General features: G+C 42.4%; 1 protein-coding gene across 2 annotated transcripts in view; it reads right to left on the bottom strand.

Annotated features, from left to right (window-relative positions):
* Csmd1 (CUB and Sushi multiple domains 1) overlaps nt 1-22,432 on the bottom strand; it is a 1,585,983-nt gene that overhangs the window by 446,188 nt on the left and 1,117,363 nt on the right. For both annotated transcript variants that reach the window (XM_060381443.1, XM_060381442.1), the window contains exon 10: nt 2,967-3,088. In XM_060381443.1, coding sequence (XP_060237426.1) covers nt 2,967-3,088 — 122 coding nt within the window. The remainder of the gene's footprint in view (nt 1-2,966; nt 3,089-22,432) is intronic.

Here is a 22,432-nt window from a genome sequence, read left to right on the forward strand (position 1 = left end):
AAGGAGAGAACTCCCAACCTCCTTCTCAGGAGCCAGTATTACATAGACAACAAAATGAAGCAAAAACAACAAAAAGGAAACCATGGGTCAATTTTCCTGATAAGCAAATGTGAAAAACTCCTAAATAAAGTACCTAAGTCAAATTCAATATCATCCTTGATTTCTCCTATCTACTGTCACTCATGGTATCCACTAGAGGAAAGATGCTGGGCAAAGCCCCAGAGGACAGAAAACATTAAATAAGAGACTCAAGACATATTCCCCTTCTGCCTCCTCTCTCCAGCCATCTCAACTTGAAGCTACATCTTGCTGAGTCTACAAACAAGGCAACTGTGTGGTGTGCCATTAGTTCTTTAGTGCCTTTTTATCCCTGCTTCTTTTCACACTTGCCTTTCCCACTGGGACAGTTATGCATCACCCAGTCTCCTCCTCCACGCCCCCTATACAGAAATGGTGCATGCACACTTTCTCTTTCTTCATGGAAAAGGCCCATAGGGGACTGTTTGCTGTGGCTGTTTATTTATTTATTTATTTATTTATTTATTATTATTATTTTTATGTTTTTGTTACTCTGATTGTCTTCAAAGCAGACCTTTGCTTATAGGCTGCTCATTGTCCCTAAAGCAATGAAGAGGTCATGGCTACAGGTGTTCTGCAAATCTCCTTCATTATAGGGCATGGTTCTTCTGCAACTAGATTCTCTGATGTTTTCTCTAATGAGGGGATGCTGAGCTATATTGAGTCATTTAATGGTTAATGGTGGAGCATCACACACATAGGGTAGGCTCTGTATAAATGGAAAGGCCCCTGAAGAGTTATCTCTAGCCAGTGGTGTAGCACCTGGAAGAAGCAGGAGGCAGCCATAGCGATTTAAGGGATGCAGAAATAGAGTTGGTAGGAGAACATGGATACAGATGTAACAGTGTGGAAGAAGAACACGCACTGGATGGGCTCACAACACACCCCTCATAAAGAGCTGCCCACTTCCATGTGATTTTCTATGTATTTCTTTCTGCTGAGCCACAGGAGACATGTAGACACTAACTAACCCATTCCTTTGATTTATATTAATCCACTCCCTTTAGCTATATTATTGTCAAAATGAACTCTGAGGAAAGAGGTTGTCCTACCTCCTTAATTGCAAAAATAAAACATTTTTTATGCTTTATAAATGTCACAATCGGACACTTTGATTGCAATGGCATCTCTGTAGGGAGGGCATAAACATGTATTCTTTCTTGTACTGCGTGGCAGTGGAGGTAATATATATTTGCCATTAATTCGATTCTACATCTAGTATATCACAAAGCAAGCAAACACAATTGTTTTCAATTCCTTCCCCAAACACTGTCATCTGACTTTCAAGCCTTTGGTAAGTTCTCAAGGTCAAATGACTTAACCTGAGAGAGACAAAATGGAGTATTCCACAAATGTGTGCATATGGAAATCAAGGAAACCAATTATAGATGGGGAACATGTGTATGGTATACATGTTAACTCCAGTTTAACTAAACTGTTGGTTTGATAGACACTTACTGTGGTGCGCCCAAGAGGCTAACTTCTTGTTCAGCTCTTGTTAGGTGTTGCTGCCATTTCTGGTTCTAATAGTCTGGATGACAGGACTACAGCAACTTAGATTCGTGAAGCAATTGACTTTTCACAGCCCCCAGCGAAGGAAAATGTTCCTACTGTCTCTTTGACAGTGCAGGCTCTGAGGATCAGAGGGTCTGCTATTGTACGCAAGCCCCCATACTTTCTACGCATAAAGCTGACATCTACGCTGCTGAAGACAGGACTGGGGAACAGACTAAAGGTGTCAGCACACAGAAATCGTCTGTGCTTGCCTCAGAGTCGTTTCTTTCCCAGGAACTGCACTGTGTTGAGAGGCACCACAGTGAAGCCTGGGGGCCTTTGTGGGCTACCAGAGCTCAGCAATTGCTTCAGGTTTGCAGAGTAAGTCCACACAGCTCCCTGGAGCTTTACTCTTTTCTTTTCATCAGAACTGGCCTTGAATATATATAGTAGCTGGGGTGTTATTACAGAATTAAGCAAACCAAATCCAACAGGGATCTGGTGAAAACATCATTGGATATAAACCAGCCTTTCTCTGCTGCAGGGCTGGGATTCACCAGTGAGGGAAGAAAGCTGAACAGAAATGAGGGGACAGGGTCTGCAGGCTGCAGAAGTGGACAATTGGCCACTGTAGTCACAAATGTCAGAACCACTCATGAGGTGGTAATACGAGGCTCAGTAAATTAACATTACCAGAAAGCTGTACCTTTAACATGTTTATTTCATGTAGTTTGAAATCAGTGTCAGAATAGTTTGCTACCAGTTTTTTAAATGAAAATGTTATAAAGGCATCCCACCATTGCTGTCTGCTCTATATATCATCAAACTAGAATGCATTAAAGACAATTTGTTTCTCAGCAAATATCACAGTTGTGAGTACCTTGTCCTCATCTATGGTGTAAGCGGTGGCCATCCAGTTGCAAAGGACATGAGCTAAAGTTACAGAGAACTCACACCATTTCAGGGATCATGGATATGGGAGACATTCTTCCTGATCTATTTTCACAAGACACTGGGAAAGGACAGAGACCTGTTAACTTTCGGAGAAGGGACAGGTAGCAGCCTCACTTTGAGAATCATGCTAGAAAGTCAGCTCTATGGCTCTGTCCAGCAAAAAAGCTTCTAGCGAAGAGCGCTCTGAAGTCTCAAGCTGGAAGATATGATTGATGGAGCAGTGAGGCCTGATGTGAAAAAGATGCCCAGGGAATGAGGAAGCATAGGGTACTCAATGGCAGGTATGGCCTTCCTGGCTTGCCAGAAGGGGCTGTACTGAGCCCTAGCTGTACTCTCTTGATGAACGAGAATATGTGGACATTAGCCCGTGTCAGCCATTGCCCAGCAAGTCTGCTAACCAGACACGGCTGCTGAGAGCCGGGTGGGTGGAGAAGCCTTACCTTGTCTGGATCAGTGGTTGTGATGACCCACACACAGTGAGCATTGTCTTCGTACTGCACAGGGTAGTTAGGGGAGGTGATGACACCACTCGGCCCACGCAGGTTTGATCCACATGTCCTGGCTGGAAACAGATGGAAACAAAACAATTTGCCCAGCAGCTCATCAGTGTGAAAAGGACACCATGTGGAATGAGTTTTTTTTTTTTTTTTTCATTGAGGTTCATTTTTGTTCAGTAGAATATAAAATAATGGGTGTTAATCTCACATTTTCCTATACTTGTAAAAATTGTTCATATGCATCCCCTTTGTTCCTTACTAGTCCTCTTCATATACATCCCCCTCACACACACAATCTCACAATCTGTTTTCATGTGTAACTGAATACTTTAATCTAGGTTCCTCACAAGAAAGAAAATAAGCAGCATTTTCTCTTTCGTCTTCATCTCCCTCTTCCCATACAGATCTGGTTCTACATTCATGTCCTATGTATGTATAAATACAAGTTTATATTTAAATCTAGATTCTTCATAGGAGAGAAAAACATGACATTTTATGATTTATCTATTTGTTTACTCATTAATGCAGTCATCTATTTATCTATCTATTTTTTATTTTTGTTTTTTCAAGACAGGGTTGGCTGTCCTGGACTCACTTTGTAGACCAGGCTGGCCCCAAACTCACAGAGATCCACCTGCCTCTGCCTCCCTGTGCACTACCGTACCTGGCTGACATTTTATTATTTTTAACAAAGGTAATTACATCATTTTCCCCTTCCATTTCCTCCCTCCAAATCTACACATACCCCTCCTCTAATATCTTTCAAATTTAAGGACTCTATTCCTTTAATTGCTGTATAAATATGTTTGTTCCTAAAAAATATAATATGGAACCAGCACAATATTTAACTATTCCAAAAATATTTATTTTTAATTTATTATATGTGCAAGGCTGTGTGTGGGTATGAACATGTGAGTTTTAGGGGGTAAAGTGGCTATGAAGCCCAGAAGAGGGTGTTGGATCCCTGGGGCTGGAATCACAGGCCACTGGGGGCTAACCATTGTGTGTGCTGGAAACTGCATTCAGATCCTCTGCAAGAGTAGTGAGTGCTTTTTAAGCACCGTGTCATGTCATCCCTCCAGTCCCCATGAAGTTTACTTTAATAAACTTTGTGCTTAATAAACTTTAATAAACCTTGGCTGGTGACACATTCATGCCAATTGTTCTAGGAGACTCAACTAAAAGGGTCATAATGTAAAGTAGTCAATTGTGTTTTGATCAGCATTTAAGAACCTTTCCTGTTAGTTACAATGTGGGAGAGGGAGGGTACCTTGTCAGAGGACATTTGCAATGACATGGCCACAGTAACATGGACAGATCAATATCAAATCAATCAATTTCAAATGCCACTGGGGCATCAAAACACATTTGCTATGTGCTCATTTGTACACTGAGAGTTTCTGTCTATCCATCTGTCCATAATTGCAGTGAGAATTATAAAGGAGCTCAGTACAGCGGAATCTGGGACCAGAGACACACCTCATAGAGGATGGATTTTATAATGCAGTTTCATCTCTGCTAAGTTTTGTCCTATTTTGTTCAAATGAGGATGGTGGATACAATGCCAAAGTCTCACTCAAAAACGATTTCACAAAAACTGTGCCAATTCGTATAGAAAAATGGAGATAGGAGCTTGAGTGTATTGTGCTATTGAAAGTTTAAAGGAAATAGAAACAATGATTCCAAAAGCAAAGGAAGCCATCATTGTCTTTTTCTTCATCTTGAAGCTGAAATGAAAAAGCAAGTGAAGCCTGGAGACTGTAAAACCAATGAAAATAGCCTAGTTTGTGATGAAAAGTGTTTCAATCCCTCTTCTCTTTCTCAAAGTTTTATTTTTCCAAGTCATCACTATAACTTGGAGATCTAATATCAGTGTGGGCTCTGGGCTGAACATTAATAACTCAAACTGGGCTTGGGAAAAAAAAACCAAAAAAGGCTACTTTTATAAGAAAGTACATGCAAAGATCTGCACTCACTCCATTATCCTAGACACTGTCATGCATCGATCATGCAACCTCCTAATGGGTTAGTCTAGACACCATCATACAGAGAGCACTCCTGGCCATGCAGGGGAACATCTGTCCTGTTCATGACCCACGCTCTCTCTCTTTCCACTAGCCCTTGGCTGGTGACACATTCATGCCAATTTTTCTAGGAGACTCAACTAAAAGGGTCAACACTGTAGGTCTCTGACCTGAAAGTGCTGGCTTGTAGGGAATCCAGGCACCTCTACTACACTACAAAAGTATGCAGTCTCCTCTCTCATCTACACCCATATTAACATGATTTAAACTGTGACTCTTCCTGGAAAAAAATACTTCTTTGTAGGAGTCATGATTCTATCACTGTCAATATTTTTCCACAACTTTCTTTGTCGTCTCTGGCTGTGAGTCCAGGGCTTCTCTTTATTTGATGGTATATGCTCTCCACCCAGAATGGAGGGAGAAGTAGTTGACATGAGATGAAGAGCTACATCCAGCAACTTGGAAGTTGCCAAGTACTCACACAAGTATAGTTAGCTAAAAGTTAGTAGACTTTACATGCATAAATACATTAAAATGGCTTTTTAAATACCATTTCATTTTCTGCCTAAATTAACTGCATGGTTAATTAAAATAAAGGATAAGAGACTGCTTTTCAAATCTTGATGGGCATGTAGTAGCTTCACAGGTCACCTGAAAGAGCTTTCTGCAAGAGTGGACCTACCCTAGATGCTAATATTCACTCTGTGATGTATCTATTTTAGGAACAGTTTTCAGAAAAGATTGCAAACTTCCTGTGTGAATTTGTCTAAAGCATTTTGACATTGCCAGTATTAGTTAAAAAGTTTTAAGGAAAGGTACCACCATTACATCTTGAATATTAATGCCATTAAATTGTTTCAATTTTTGATACACTCCATAATTAACAGAACTTGTGGATACAAAATACCAACACAGTTCTTTACAGACTTTGAAAGAACAATTCTAAGCTTCATATGGAGAAACACAAAAACCAGAATAGCTAAAATTATCCTATAAAACAAAAGAACTTCGGGAGGTATCTCCATCCTTTACTCCAAGTTATACTACAGATTAAGAAAAACTACATGGCACTAGCACAGAAGTAGACTACTTGATCAATGGGATTGAATCAAAAACACAGAAATAAACCAATACACCTATGGGCACTTGATTTTTTACAAAGGAGCTAAAGCCATACAATGGTAAAAAGAAATCATCTTCAACAAATGGTGCTGGTCTAACTGGATGTCCACCTGTAGAAAACTGTAAATAGATCCATATTTGTCACCCTGCACAAAACTCAAGTAGAAGTGAATCAAAAACCTAAACATAAAAACAGGTACACTGAACTTATTAGATGAGAAAGAGAGGATAAGCCTTGAACTCATTGGCACAGGAGACAACTTCCTGAACAGAACACCAACAGCTCAGACTCTAAAATCAACATTAATAAATGTGACCTCTTGAAACTGAAAAGCTTCTGTAAGGCAAAGGACATTGTTAATACAATGAAACTGCAGCCTACAGATTTGGAAAAGATATTCACCAATCCTATATCTGATAAAGGGTTAATATCTAATATATAGAGAGAGCTCAAGATATTAAACACCAACAAACAAAATAATGCAATTTAAAACAAATCAGGAGCGTGACACAGAGGACCTCTGAAAGGCTCTGCCCTGCAGACTATCAATGCAGATGCTGAGACTTATGGGCAATCTTTGGGCAGAGTGCAGGGAATCTTAGGAAAGAAGTGGAAAACAGTAAGATCTAGAGAGGACAAGAACTCCACAAGGAGAGCAACAGAACCAAAAAGTCTGAGCACAGGGGTCTTTCCTGAGACTGATACTCCAACCAAGGACCATGCATGGAGATAACCTAAGACCCCTGCACAGATGTAGCCCATGGCAGTTCAGTATCCAAGTGGGTTCCATTGTGATAGGAACAGGGACTGTCTCTGACATGAACTGATTGGCCTGCTCTTTAATTATCTCCCCCTGAGGGGGAAGCAGCATTACCAGGCCACAGAAGAAGACAATACAGCCAGTCCTGATGAGACCTAATTGACTAGGATCAGAAGGAAGGAAAAGAAGACCTCCCCATCAGTGGACTTGGGGAGGGGCATGCATGCAGAGTGGGGAGGAAAGGAGGGATTGGGATGGGAGGAGGGAGGGAACCATGGGGGGGATACAAAGTGAATAAAGTGTAATTAATATAGAATTTTAAAAAACGGGGTGCAGAGGGCGGGGCAAGATGGTGGCTCTGGGACAACTCTCATTCTGACCAGCAGCACAGCAGGATCAGCACAGTGACCAGCAGTCAGAGCTTGCGGCCATAAAACACAAGTGATTGTGTTTCCCAAGTGAGAGGATACCCCACGGTGGGGGATTCAATCAGCTTTAACTCACCCAGCTAAACCTCGGAAGAGATCCCGGTTCCACCAGGCACTTGGTTGCCAGCCCAGAGCTACACTCCAGTGTTCTCTGGTCACTGTCCCAGACTGAACTGTGGGCACCACAACATCACAGACTGAAATTTCCAGTGGAGAGATAACCCCACGGAGCAGGAAATGATTGGAAGCGACTTTAGGTCACCCAGACATCCCCTGGAAAAGACTCGGGTTCCGCGGGCACCCCAGGAGCCAGACCAGAGCCAGAGCCGGGGACCCAGGTGCCAGCACAGAGCCCTGCCTGCATGCCTGATTCGCTGCCTCAGATAGAACTGTGGGCCCCAGGGCACCAGAGACTGAGTTTCACTGTCGGGTGCAAACCCAAGGGAGAGAAACGGCTGATCTGATCTCAAAGCACTCAGCCGATACCACCACCTCGAAAAGGTCTTGGGAAAAATTACCCAGTTTAGGCAGAAGTAAATTACCCAGGCTCCCAAAGGCCAGAAAGGCAGAGCCATGCAGGTCTGTGCATGTGGGGTCTACTCGCCATCCCAGACAGAACAGCGGTCCCCAAAGCAAAGACTGGGTGTCCCTGTCAGGAGGAAACCCCACAGTGGCGGATCATCAGGCCTAACGCTCAGGACACCCAGCACCAAAAGACTTTCTGGATTCACGCAGACTCTAGGCTCTAGCCTTCTACTGCAAGCAGGAGGGCTTTGCTCAACCGCCATTATTGAGTACCACTAGGGCACTGGGGCACACAGCTGCATCCTCAGACCTACAAAAGCCAGAGAGCCATTACAGCAGCCCTCAGATACTGTGCCAAGGATCAATCAGTTATCCCTAGCTAGACTGAAAAAACTGTGGGAATCCCTGGTCCTTCAAGAGGGCTGCACCCAAAAATTACACCTTAAGAGCAACAGCTGCTGCTCACTAAATTCAGAGCAGTAAACCCAGCAGCAGGACAGCCATCACCACGACCTCTCCTGATGAGAGGAGAGCCTTCCTGAATACCACAGTTAACATACAGGTCCATACACCTGAAGTGAACTGTGATAATTCCTGAGAAGCACCACTATTCAGTGGACCATACCCAAAAAGCAGAGGAGAACTTCAGAACCCTGCCAAGTGGATTCTCCCTGCCCCAGGACTCAGCAGGCACCACAAATTAACAGACAACACCTGAGACAGAGAGATGGGTAGAGGCCAGTGAAAAAGCACAACCAACAAAAGGCAAAACAACATGGCATCCCCAGAACCCAGTTATCCAGGGGCAAGTAGCCCTGGACACCCTAACATAAGTAAAATTCAAGAAGATGACCTTACATCTATGCTAATGAAGAGGTAAATGGAGGAAGTAAATAAAATGCGTAAAGAATTGGGGGAAGATATAATAAAACAGATTGTGGTCATCCATAAAGAAATACAGGAAGATGCAACCAAACAGTCTGTGTCACTGAAAGAAATAAAAGAAACAGAGGAATGTTCAAACAAACAGCTGAAGGAATTGAAGGAAAAACAGGAAAATACAGTCAGACAGGGGAAAGAAATCAACAAAACGGTTCAAGATCTGAAGATAGAATTGGAAGAATTAAAGAAAACACAAATGGAGGAAATCACAGAGAGGGAGAAGCTAGGAAAGAAAACAGGAACTACAGAGGTAAGCATAACCAACAGACTACAAGAGATGGAAGAAAGAATCTCAGGTATGGAAGATACAATGGAAGAAATCGGTGTATCCTTCAAAGAAAATGATAAATCTAAAAAATTCCTTACACAAACCATCTAAGAAATCCAAGACAACATAAAAACACAAAACCTAAGAATAATAGGAATAGAGGAAACAGTAGACTCCCTCCTCCAAGGCCCAGAAGATATTTTCAACAAAATCACAGAAGAAAATTTCCCCAACTTAAAGGGGAAGCCTATAAGAATACAAAAGGCCTACAGGACACCTAATAAATTAGACCAGAAAAGAAAATCCTCCCGTCACATAATAATCAAAACAGTAAGTCTACAGAACAAAGAAAAAATACTAAAAGCTGCAAGGGAAAAAGGCCAAGTAACATATAATGGCAAACCGATCAGAATCACACCTGACTTCTTAACAGAAACTATGAAAGCCAGAAGGGCCTGGACAGATATCATGCAGACCCTGAGAGAACACAGATGTCAGCCTAGGCCATTGTACCCAGCAAAACTCTCAATCCTCATAGACAGAGAAAACAAGATATTCAATGACAAAAAACAAATTTCAACCTACACACAAATCCAGCGTTACAGAAGATACAAGAAGGAAAGATACAACCCAAGAAAACTAACAACTTTCAAGAAATCATAGGAAATAAATAACCTCACTACAGCAAAACAAAAGTAGCCAAACACACAAACACACTACCATGGCCAACATCAATATCAGAGGCTCTAATAGCCACTGGTCATTAATCTCCCTCAACATCAATGGACTCAATTGTCCAATAAAAAGACACAGACTAACAGAATGGATGTGTAAACAAGACCCAACAATCTGTTGTATACAAGAAACACACTTAAATCACAAATATAGACATTACCTGAGAGTAAAGGGCTGGAACATGGTTTTCCAAGCAAATGGACCCAAGAAACAAGCAGGAGTAGCCATCCTAACATCTAATAAAGTAGATTTTCAACCAAAATCAATCAAAAGAGATAGAGAAGGACACTTAATACTCATCAAGGGAAAATTTCACCAGGAAGATATCACAATCCTGAACATCTATGCCCCAAATGCAAGGGCACCCACATTTGTAAAAGAAACTTTAATAAAACTTAAACCACACATAGACCCCCACACATTAATAGTGGGAGACTTCAACACCCCACTCTCAACAAAGGACAGGTCAACAAAACAAATTAAACAAAGAAACAATAACCCTGACAGAGGTCATGAATCAAATGGACCTCATAGACATCTACAGAACCTTTCACTCAAACTCAAAAGAATTTACCTTCTTCTCAGCACCTCATGGAACCTTCTCCAAAATAGACCATATAGTGGGTCACAAAGCGAGCCTCAACAGATACAAGAAGATTGAAATAATTCCATGTATCTTGTCTGATCACCATGGAATAAAGCTGGACCTCAACAATAACAGAAATAACAAAAAGCCTACACACACATGGAAACTGAACAACTTGTTACTAAATGACAGCTGGGTCAGGGAAGAAATAAAGAAAGAAATTAAAGTCTTTCTAGAAATCAATGAAAATGAAGACAGAACATACCCAAACTTGTGGGACACAATGAAAGCAGGGCTAAGAGGAAAGTTCATAGCACTAAGTGCCTTCAAGAAGAAATTCGAGACAGCTCATTCAAGCACCCTGATGGCTCACTTAAAAACCCTAGAAAAAGAAGAAGCAGACACACCAAGAAGGAGTAGACGGCTGGAAATAATCAAACTCAGGGCTGAAATCAATGAATTAGAAACAAATAAAACAATTCAAAGAATTAATGAAACCAAGAGCTGGTTCTTTGAGAAAATCAACAAGATCGACAAACCCTTAGCCAGGCTAACTAAAAGGCAGAGAGACACCACCCAAATCAACAAAATCAGAAATGAAAAGGGAGATATAACTACAGACACTGAGGAAATCCAAACAATCATTAGGACTTACTTCAAAAGTCTATATGCCACAAAATTTGAAAATCTAAATGAAATGGACAATTTTCTTGATCGATTTGACTTACCAAAGCTGAACCAGGACCAGGTAAATCAACTAAATAGACCTATATCCCCCAAAGAAATAGAAGCGGTCATCAAAAGTCTCCCATCCAAAAAAAGCCCAGGACCAGATGGCTTCAGCACAGAATTCTACCAGACCTTCAAAGAAGAGCTAACACCAATTCTCTTCAAACTATTCCATAAAATAGAAACAGAAGGAATATTACCAAATTCATTCTATGAAGCCACAGTCACCTTGGTACCTAAACCTCACAAAGACTCACCAAAGAAAGAGAATTTCCGGCCAATCTCCCTTATGAACATTGATGCAAAAATACTTAATAAAATACTTGCAAACAGAATCCAAGAACACATCAAAGATATTATCCACTATGACCAAGTAGGCTTCATCCCAGGTATGCAGGGGTGGTTTAATATACAGAAATCCATCAATGTGATCCACCATATTAACAAACTGAAAGAAAAAAACCACATGATAATCTCCCTAGATGCTGAAAAAGCCTTCGACAAAATCCAACATCCATTCATGTTCAAAGTATTGGAGAGATCAGGGATACAAGGCACATATCTAAACATAGTAAAGGTGATATATAGCAAGCCTATAGCCAACATCAAACTGAACGGAGAGAAACTTAAAGCAATCCCACTGAAATCAGGGACAAGACAAGGCTGCCCACTCTCTCCATATCTCTTCAACATAGTGCTCAAGTCCTTGCTAGAGCAATAAGACAGTTGAAGGAGATCAAGGGGATACAAATTGGAAAGGAAAAAGTCAAATTATCACTATTTGCAGATGATATGATAGTATACGTGAGTGACCCCAAAAACTCTACCAGGGAACTCCTACAGCTGATAAACACCTTCAGCAAAGTGGCAGGATACAAAATTAACTCAAAAAAATCAGTAGCCCTCCTGTATACAAAAGACAAAAGGGCTGAGAAAGAAATTAAGGAAACAACACCCTTCACAATAGTCACAAATGACATAAGGTACCTCGGAGTAACCCTAACCAAGGAAGTCAAAGACTTGTATGGAAAAAATTTCAAATCTCTGAAGAAAGAATTAGAAGAAGATATGAGAAGATGGAAAGATCTCCCATGCTCATGGTTGGTAGGATTAACATAGTAAAAATGGCCATCTTACCAAAAGCAATCTACAGATTCAATGCAATGCCCATCAAATTACCAACACAATTATTTACAGACCTGGAAAGAAAAATTCTCAACTTCATATGGAATAACAAGAAACCCAGAATTGCTAAAACAATCCTCTACAATAAAAGATCTTCCCGAGGTATCTCCATCCCTGATCTTAAGTTGTACTATAGAGCAACAGTTTTAAAAACTGCATGGTACTGGCATAGAAACAGAATGGTGGATAAATGGAATCGAACAGAGGACCCAGAAATAAATCTACACACTTATGGACACCTGATCTTTGACAAAGACGCCAAAACCATACAATGGAAAAAAGATAGCATCTTCAACAAATGGTGCTGGTCTAACTGGATGTCTACATGTAGAAAAATGAAAATAGATCCATACTTGTCACCCTGCACAAAACTGAAGTCCAAGTGGATCAAAGACCTCAACATAAAACCAGACACATTAAATCGGCTTGAAAAAAAAGTGGGAAATACCCTAGAACTCATTGGTACAGGGGAAAACTTCCTGAACAGAACACCAACAGCACAGGCTCTAAGAGCAACAGTCAATAAATGGGACCTCATGAAACTGAAAAGCTTCTGTAAAGCAAAGGACACCGTCATCAAAACAAAGCAACCACCTACAGATTGGGAAAGAATCTTCGCCAACCCTTTATCTGACAGAGGACTCATATCCAGTGTATATAAAGAACTAAAGAAGCTGAAAAGCAGCAAACCAAGTAATCCACTTAAAAAATGGGGAACAGAGCTAAACAGAGAATTCTCTGTAGAGGAATACCGAATGGCAGAGAAGCACTTAAAGAAATGCTCAACCTCACTAGCCATTAGGGAAATGCAAATCAAAACAACCCTGAGATTTCACCTTACACCCATGAGAATGGCCAAGATCAAAAACTCAAGTGACAACACATGCTGGAGAGGTTGTGGAGAAAGGGGAACCCTTCTCCACTGCTGGTGGGAATGTAAACTTGTACAACCACTCTGGAAATCAATCTGGCGCTTTCTCAGACAACTAGTAATAGCACTTCCTCAAGATCCAGCCATACCACTACTAGGCATATATCCAAAAGAGGCTCAAGTACACAAAAAGGACATTTGCTCAACCATGTTTGTAGCAGATTTATTTGTAATAGCCAGAAGCTGGAAACAACCCAGATGCCCCTCAACTGAAGAATGGATGCAGAAATTGTGGTACATCTACACAATGGAATATTACTCAGCAATGAAAAATAAGGAAATCATGAAATTCGCAGGTAAATGGTGGGATCTGGAAAGGATCATCCTGAGTGAGTTGTCCCAGAAGCAAAAAGACACACATGGTATATACTCACTCATATAGACATACAACATAGGACAAACCCACTAAAACCTGTGCATCTAAAGAAACTAAGCAAGAGAGAGGACCCTAACTAAAATGTCCAATCCCCATCCGGAAAGGCAAAGAGGATGGACATCAGAAGAAGAAGAAAACAGGAAAAAAACCTAGGAACCTACCACAGAGGGCCTCTGAAAGCCTCTGCCCTTCAGACTATCAAAGCAGATGCTGAGCCTGATGGGCAACTCTTGGGCAGGTGAACGGAATTTTAGGTAAGAACTGGGAAATAGTAAGAGCTGGAGAGGACAGGGTCTCCACAAGGAGCAACAGAACAAGAAAATTTGAACACAGGGAACTTCCCAGAGACTCATACTCCAACCAAGGACTATTCATGGAGATAACCCAGAACCCCTGCACAGATATAGCCCAGGGCAGTTCAGAGTCCAATTGGGTTACATAGTAATGGGAAGAGGGACTGCCTCTGACATAATCTGATTGGCCTGCTCTTTGATCACCTCCCTCTGGGGGGGAGCAGCCTTACCAGGCCATAGTAGAGGACAATACAGCCACTTTTGATGTGAACTGACAGATCAGAAAGGAGAGGAGAACCTCCCCTATCAGTGGACTTGGGGAGTGGCATGCAAGCAGAGGGAGGAGGGAGGGTGGGATTGGGAGGGCAGGAGGGAGGGGCTTATGGGGGGATGCAGAATGAATAAAGTGTAATTGATGAAAAATTTAAAAAAAAAGGGAAAAAAATAATTTAAGAACCTTAAATGACTTTCAAAAGTGGAGGAAAACATGGAGTTAGTCAATTTACATGGAGCACGTCTCGCCCCTGGGGGCAATGGTCTCCTGAACCTACTCAGACCTCGGACACCACCACTGCTAGTTCTAGAACTGACGCAGGATATTCCAACGAGGGGTTAAGGCTTCTCATAATATTTCCTATAAGCCCACACCTGTTTGTTTATATCCCCCATTTTTATTCATTATTAGCCAGATAGAGCCAAGTAATTGTGGTAATGATACTTGCTTTTTTGCCCAATGCTGGAATGCTAGTGAATTTAGGTATGCCCTGGTTACTTGCATGCCTCACTGGGTGCCTGTGCCCATTGATGCCCCTCATGCTATGACTCTCTTCAGACAGAAAAGGGATCTTGGAACTACAGCCACCATTGTTACTACCATCTCATTGGCGGCTGTTGGAGCTACCACAAGGGCATTAGCCATGAGTCATACTGGGCAGACTGCTCAGACCCTGAACAATCATTTAGCCAATGTAGCTCATGCCTTAGTTGTACATAAAGGAATTAATGCTCAACTAAAAGGAAGCTTGATTGTGGTCAATCAGAGGATTGACCTCTTGCAGGAGCAAATTGATACCCTATGGCAAATCGCTCAACCTGGCTGTCAATGAAAGTATGCTGGACTTTGTGTCACTAGCATACAACATGAGAATTTTTCCTGTGCTGCAAATCTGTCTAAACAATTGTCGAGCTATATTTTAGGTAATTGGACTGGAGAATTAGATACTACGATGGAGCAGCTGAGAGTGGCCATTGTCACAGTAAATTCTACCAGAGTGGACGCAGGACTAGCCACAGGATTATCAACATGGATTGCTGCAGCCATGAATCATCTGAAGGAATGGGCGGGCATGGGAGCGTTAGCAGGCCTTGTGGTGTTGGTCTCCTTGGTTTGCCTGTGGTATATATGCAAGATTAGAGTCTCACAACAGTGTGATGCAGCCATGATCATTCAGGCCTTTACAGCCATTGAAGCAGGACATTCTCCCCAAGCATGGTTGGATACCATAAAAAGCTAAAATGATACGCTCAGGATGTGAGGCTAAGCACTGCACTCAGGGTCAGCAGCTTTCGACCCAGAGAAGAGCATGTCTGATTGCATGTGGGTTGATGCCCCAGGTCCCGCCTCTAAGAAAAAGGTATCGGTCGTGTCTGATGCTCTTTGGGTGGATGACACCTAAATGAACATCAGTACAAAGTCCCAATTTATTTCTAATATCAGAGATCAGACCTCTACTCTTGCCTGATGCGTCTAAAACAAAAAGGGGGAACTGTAGAGAGCTGCGGAATGCTATGCCTTAAAGATGGAGCTGGTTTCCGCCTTCCACCTTCCCGATGGTGAGTGCTCTCTATCACGAACAATTCCACATTTGGCTAAGGCTGAGGATCTGGCTTGCTTCCATGTATGTGGACCTATCTGCATTGCCCCCGTGGCACGCCTGGGTTGGCTACCCAGAGGCTATTTAAGCTGTGGGCTGGCTTTCCCCAGGGTCCGAGGATTGTTCAAGGTTCCTGAATAAACTGCATTGAAAAAAAAAAAAGAAAAAAAAATTCCCTAACTTTTAAATATTTAAAAAGATATCTGTTCTTTTCCAAATTGCCCAACTTGTTACATGTTTATAATCATGTAACCTGATTTTAAAATAGCATCTGTCTTCCCTTGTATTTCAATAGCAGGTATTCATATGATATATTTATTTTGATTGCTGTTTAGATGTAAAATATTTGAAAGTTCTCAATCTAATGTTTGGTTGAGTGACCTTGCATGAACTGGAAATGGATGGTAAGAGGGCCAGCTACTGAAAAAAATGTTTCATTAGCATCACAACCTCATATGTTAAGTTGAATTGTGTTGTTTTTGGCCAAATATTTCCTCACAGATGTATCTATTTTAGAGAAATGTGATAAAAACAACAGAAAATGAAAAAAAAAAAACAAAAAAAAAAAAACAAAGGACAAAAGGGCCGAGAAAGAAATTAGGGAAACAACACCCTTCACAATAGCCACAAAAGACATAAAGTCCCTTGGTGTGAACCTAACCAAGCAAGTCAAAGACTTGTATGAAAAAAATTACCAGTCTTTGAAGAAAGAATTAAAAGCAGATATCAGAAGATGGAAAGATCTCCCATGCTCATGGCTTGGCAAGATTAACATAGTAAAAATGGCCATCTTACCAAAAGCAATCTACAGATTCAATGCAATTCCTATCAAATTACCGACACAATTCTTTACAGACCTTGAAAGGAAAATTCTCAACTTCATATGGAACAAGTAACCAGAATTGCTAAAACAATTCTCTACAGTAAAAGATCTTCAGGAGGTATCACCATCCCTGATCTCAAGCTGTACTATAGAGCAACAATACTAAAAACTGCATGGTACTTGCAAAGAAACAGACTGGTGGATCAATGGAATCGAATAGAAGACCCTGAAAATAAATCCACACATTTATGGACACCTGATTTTTGACAAAGATGCCAAATCCATTCAATGGAAAAAAAGACAGCATCTTCAACAAATGGTGCTGGTCTAACTGGAAGTCTACATATAGAAAAATGCAAATAGATCCATACTTATCACCCTGCACAAAACTAAAGTCCAATTGGATCAAAGACCTCAACATAAAACTAGACACACTAAACCACTTAGAAGAAAAAGTGGGGAATATTCTTGAACTCATTGGCACAGGAGACAACTTCCTGAATAGAACAGCACAGGCTCTAAGAGCAACAATCAATAAATGGGACCTCATGAAACTGAAAAGCTTCTGTAAAGCAAAGGATACTGTCCTCAGAACAAAATGACAGTCTACAGATTGGGAAAAGATCTTCACCAACCATATATCTGAGAGAGGGCTAATATCCAGTAGATATAAAGAACTAAAGAAGTTAAACAGCAAAAAAATCAAGTAATCTAATTAAAAAATGGGGTACAGAGTTAAACAGAGAATTCTCTGCAGAGGAATATCGAATGGCAAAGAAACACTTAAAGAAATGCTCACAACCTCATTAGCCATCAAGGAAATGCAAATCAAAACAACCCTAAGATTTCACCTTCTACCCATCAGAATGGCTAAGACCAAAAACTCAAGAGACAACACATGCTGGAGAGGTTGTGGAGAAAGGGGAACCTTCCTCCACTTCTGGTGGGAATGTAAACTTGTATAACCACTCTGGAAAGCAATCTGGTGCTTTCTCAGACAATTAGGAATAGCGCTTCCTCAAGATCCAGCTATACCACCCCTAGGCATATATCCAAAAGATTCTCAAGTACACAATAAGGACATTTGCTCAACCATGTTTGTAGCAGCCTTATTTGTAATAGCCAGAACCTGGAAACAGCTCAGATGCCCCTCAGTGGAGGAATGGATGCACAAATTGTGGTATATCTACACAATGTAATATTACTCAGCAATAAAAAACAAGGAAATCATGAAATTTGCAGGTAAATGGTGGGCTCTGGAAAAGATCGTCCTGAGTAATCATCCTGATCCCAGAAGCAGAGGGATGCACATGGTATATACTCACTCATATAGACATATAATATAGGATAAACCTACTAAAATCTGTACACCTAAAGAAACTAATCAAGAGGGAGGACTCTTGCTAAAATGTTCAATTCCTATCCAGAAAGGCAAAGAGGCTGGGCATCAGAAGAAGGAGAAAAGAGGGAACAAGTCAGGAGCCTGACACAGAGGAACTCTGAAAAGCTCTTCCCTGCAGACTATCAATGTAGATACTGAGACTTATGGGCAACCTTTGGGCAGAGTGCAGGGAATCTTAGGAAAGAAGTGGAAAACAGTAAGATCTGGAGAGGACAAGAACTCCACAAGCAGAGCAACAGAACCAAAAAGTCTGAGCACAGAGGTCTTTCCTGAGACTGCTATTCCAACCAAGGACTATGCATGGAGATAACCTAAGACCCCTGCACAGATGTAGCCCATGGCAGTTCAGTATCCAAGTGGGTTCCATTGTGATAGGAACAGGGACTGTCTCTGACATGAACTGATTGGCCTGCTCTTTAATTACCTCCCTCTGAGGGGGAAGCAGCATTACCAGGCCACAGAAGAGGACAACACAGCCAGTCCTGATGAGACCTAATTGACTAGGATCAGAAGGAAGGAAAAGAAGTCCTCCCCTATCAGTGGACTTGGGGAGGGGCATGCATGCAGAGGGTGGAGGAAGGGAGGGATTGGGATGGGAGGAGGGAGGGAACCACGGGGGGGGATGCAAAGTGAGTAAAGTGTAATTAATAAAGAAAAATAAAATAAATAAATAAAAAATGGGGTGCAGAGCTAAACAGAGAATTTTCAACAGAGGGGTCTTCCATGGCACAGAAGCACTTAAAGGAATGCTAGCCTGCCCTTTGATCACCCCTCTCCCTGAGGGGGGAGCAACCTTACCAGGCCACAGAGACAATGCAGCCACTGTTGATGAGACCTAATAGGCTAGGATCAGAAGGAAGGAGAGGAAGACCTCCCCTATCAGTGGACTGGGGGAGGGGCATGTGTGGAGAAGCAGGAGAGAGAGTGGGATTGGGAGAGGAGGAGGGAGGAAGCTACATGGGGATACAAAGTGAATAAACTGTAATTAATAAAAATAAAAAATTTAAAAAATCTGATAGATGGTACTTTCCATGGATGACAAAGATGCACAGACTCCACAAGATTATTGAAAACTTCCACAGAGGCACCTGAAGTATCCTACAAAATACAAGCTTTTGTAATGATCTCTAAAACTACTGAAACAGTGGACTCAAAGACATTAAATTTTCTCCAGGAATCTCTTGTGGTTAGAAGGAAAAGCTGAAGTCCTGGACTCATTCTGTAAAGGAATTTGCAGCCAGAGATAGAACTTGCCTCCTGGAGGTTTATAACTTGTGAGATGATCTTTGTTAAGACTTGTCACAAGGACTGGAGAGGTGGCTCAGAGGTTAAGAGCACTGGCTCTTCTTCCAGAGGTCCTGAGTTCAATTCACAGCAACCACATGGCGGCTCATAACCATCTATAATGAGATCCAGTTCCCTCTTCTGGTGTGTAGGCACACATGCAGGAAGAGTACTGTATAAATAATAAATAAATCTAATAATAGCAATAAAGCAGCAAGTGTAAAAAAAAAGAAAAAGAAATGCTCAACATCCTAGTCATCAGGAAAATGCAAATCAAAAGGACCCTGAGATTCCATCTTACACCCAACAAAATGGCTAAGATCAAAAAACTCAAGTGACAGTGATGCTGGCAAGGAGAAATGGAGAAATGGGGAAACTCCTTCATTGCTGCTGGGAGTGCAAACTTGTACAACAAATTTGGAAATCAGTCTGGTGCTTTCTTAGAAGTTGGGATTAGCTCTACTCAAGACCCAGACATACCACAGGGCATATACCAAAAAAGATGCTTTACCATACAACAAGGACACTTGCTCAATTACATTCATAGCACCTTTATTTGCCATAGCCAGAATGTGGAAACAATACAGATATCCCTCAACCAAAGAATGGATAAAGAATCTGTGGTACATTTACACAGTGGAAGACTATTCAACTATTAAAAACCATGACATCATGAAATTTACAGGCAAATAGAAATAAAAAAGATCATCCACTTTTTCTTCTAACAGATTTTTAATGTGTCTGGTTTTATGTGGAAGTCTTTGATCCAATTAGACTTTAGTTTTGTGCAGTGTAATAAATATGGATCTAAGTGCATTTTTCTGCATGTTGACATCCAGTAAGGCCAGCAGATTGTGGGATCTGTGGACACAGCCAACTTGTTATTATCAGGACACTTTGTGAGAGACCAAAAGATAAGCAGCGATTGTTAACACTATGTAGAGTAGGCACGGTATAGCAGTAAGTTCCCTGAGGGGAGAGCTACCTCGCTGCATTCTTTCCCGCCTTCCTGGTTCCGGGTGGGTACGTGACTCGGCTCACAATCTGCCTTCCCGCCTTCCCTGTTCTGGGTATGTGACTTAACTACGGCTTTGTTCAAACCACCCAATCAGAACCCTGTAACTGCTTCTCGCTTCTGTAACTGCGCCTCCTGCTCCCGAGCCCTATAAAAACCCGTCACCCCAACCGAGAGGCGCGCAAGTCCTCCGATAGGCTTGGTCGCCCCGGGTACCCGTGTATCAAAATAAACCTCTTGCGGCTTGCATCCGAAGGCTGGTCTCGCTGTTCCTTGGGAAGCGGGGTCTCCCCGTCTAGATAGGCTCTTGGGAGTCTTTCATTTGGAAATCACACAATCAGTCAAGTGATTTGACTGGAATATAAAGAGTCTATTAAGATTTTCTTTGGGGAGGACTCCAAGATGGCGGCAAGCAGAGCACACCGTTTTGGAGAGGCAGAAGACATGAATCTCCGTAATTGGTGAGTGGAGAGTCAATCAAAACTAGAATTTGGACTGTGGGGCTTTCTAAAGGAAAAGGGCCACCACAGAAGTGTGGAGTGCTAGTAGATTTAGATCTGGCGCGGACTTCTCCGGGAAGGAAATAGGGCGCTTCCCTTGTCCGGGCCTTCCGCAGGGAAACCCGCACACAGCACCAGGCAGCTGAGCACAAAACTCACATCCAGGAGATCAAAGCAGCAGAGACAGTGCTCCGGGCCCCATACAGCGGTCTGCTGTAACCACCCGTTGAACACCCGCCCCCTCCTGGGACACGTCCCACTTGGGGCCCTCCGGTCCCGAGGATCGTCCCCTTCCCCATCCTGCTGACTTGATCACGTGGCTTAGACCGCAGCAGGAAGTGTAGTGGAGCTCACGCCCCAAGCGGCCAGAGCACAATAACCCCAGAAACATCCTCACAGAAGGAGCGCAGGCCCAATCACAGAGCTCCAACCACTGAGCCCTAACCACAGAGACTCAGATCCACAATACAATTCTTCCTGGATACCAAAGCCGCAAATCTCAGTGCCTGGGACCCAAGATGGGCGGAGGCAGGGAGGCAGGGCTCCAGACCCCGCAGCAGCAGCAGCGGACAGCAGTAACGGCCTGCTGAACGCCACCACTCAGAGGAGAACACACCCGACCTAGAGCCCTCTCTCCTAGCTCTTGACCCGCAGAACACACTCCCCACTACCACCACCACCCGGCTCTGCAGGAGTGCACGCACCGCTGAAACTCCATCCCGCCAGAGCACACGCCCAATACAGTGCTAGCCGCAGAGACTCAGACCCACAGTACAACCCTTCCAAGATCCCAAGCCTGCAAGTGGCAGCACGGACTACACAGGGCGGCCCAGCCAGTGACTGTATGGGCCATCCAACCCCTCAGTGGCAGAAAACCAGCTGAATAGACACCAAAGACCAGCAGACAGGTAAAATCAATACGCGCACGCATTATTCAACAGCGCTTGCAATCCCTTAGCGCCTGCAACAACTTCAGTGCCTGCAAAGCACCCCTCTCACACACTGAAGGCCTCTTCATTCACCAAACACTGTCCCTTAGGACACACCCACAAGCACATGCTCAAACACACGCCACCCCGCATTTGCCCTTCTGCGCTTGCGAACTTTCCTTCTACAGGTGGTATAGCTGAATAACCAACGCACACACTGAAACCACTAGACCTCAGTAGACCTTCATTCTCCTGAAGAATTCTCCAGATACCAGACAAAAACCAGTCTGACCTGCAGAATCCAGGAACAGACAGTGAACACGACAGATAACCAAATGGCCAGAGGTCGGCGAAAGAACACAACCAATGCAAATCAAGATATCATGGCTTCACCGGCATGATATCTTCACCGGCAACCCCCAAAATTATTGGACACTCCAACTCAGCAGAAACAGAAAAAGAAAATGATTTTAAAGCTATGATTATCCAGTTATTTGAGGCACATAAAGAGGAAACCAAAAAATCTCTCAGAGAAATAGTCACAGAGATTCAAACAGTTAAAGAGGATACAAAAAAATTCCTTAACGATTTGGCCTCCCAAATAGAAACAAAGACAAACGAGGTGAACGAAGAAGCTCTTAAAGAAACACATGCAAATATAGCCAAACAACTGGAGG

The sequence above is a fragment of the Meriones unguiculatus genome, chromosome 4 (assembly GCF_030254825.1).
Source record: "Meriones unguiculatus strain TT.TT164.6M chromosome 4, Bangor_MerUng_6.1, whole genome shotgun sequence".
NCBI classification, from domain to species: domain Eukaryota; kingdom Metazoa; phylum Chordata; class Mammalia; order Rodentia; family Muridae; genus Meriones; species Meriones unguiculatus.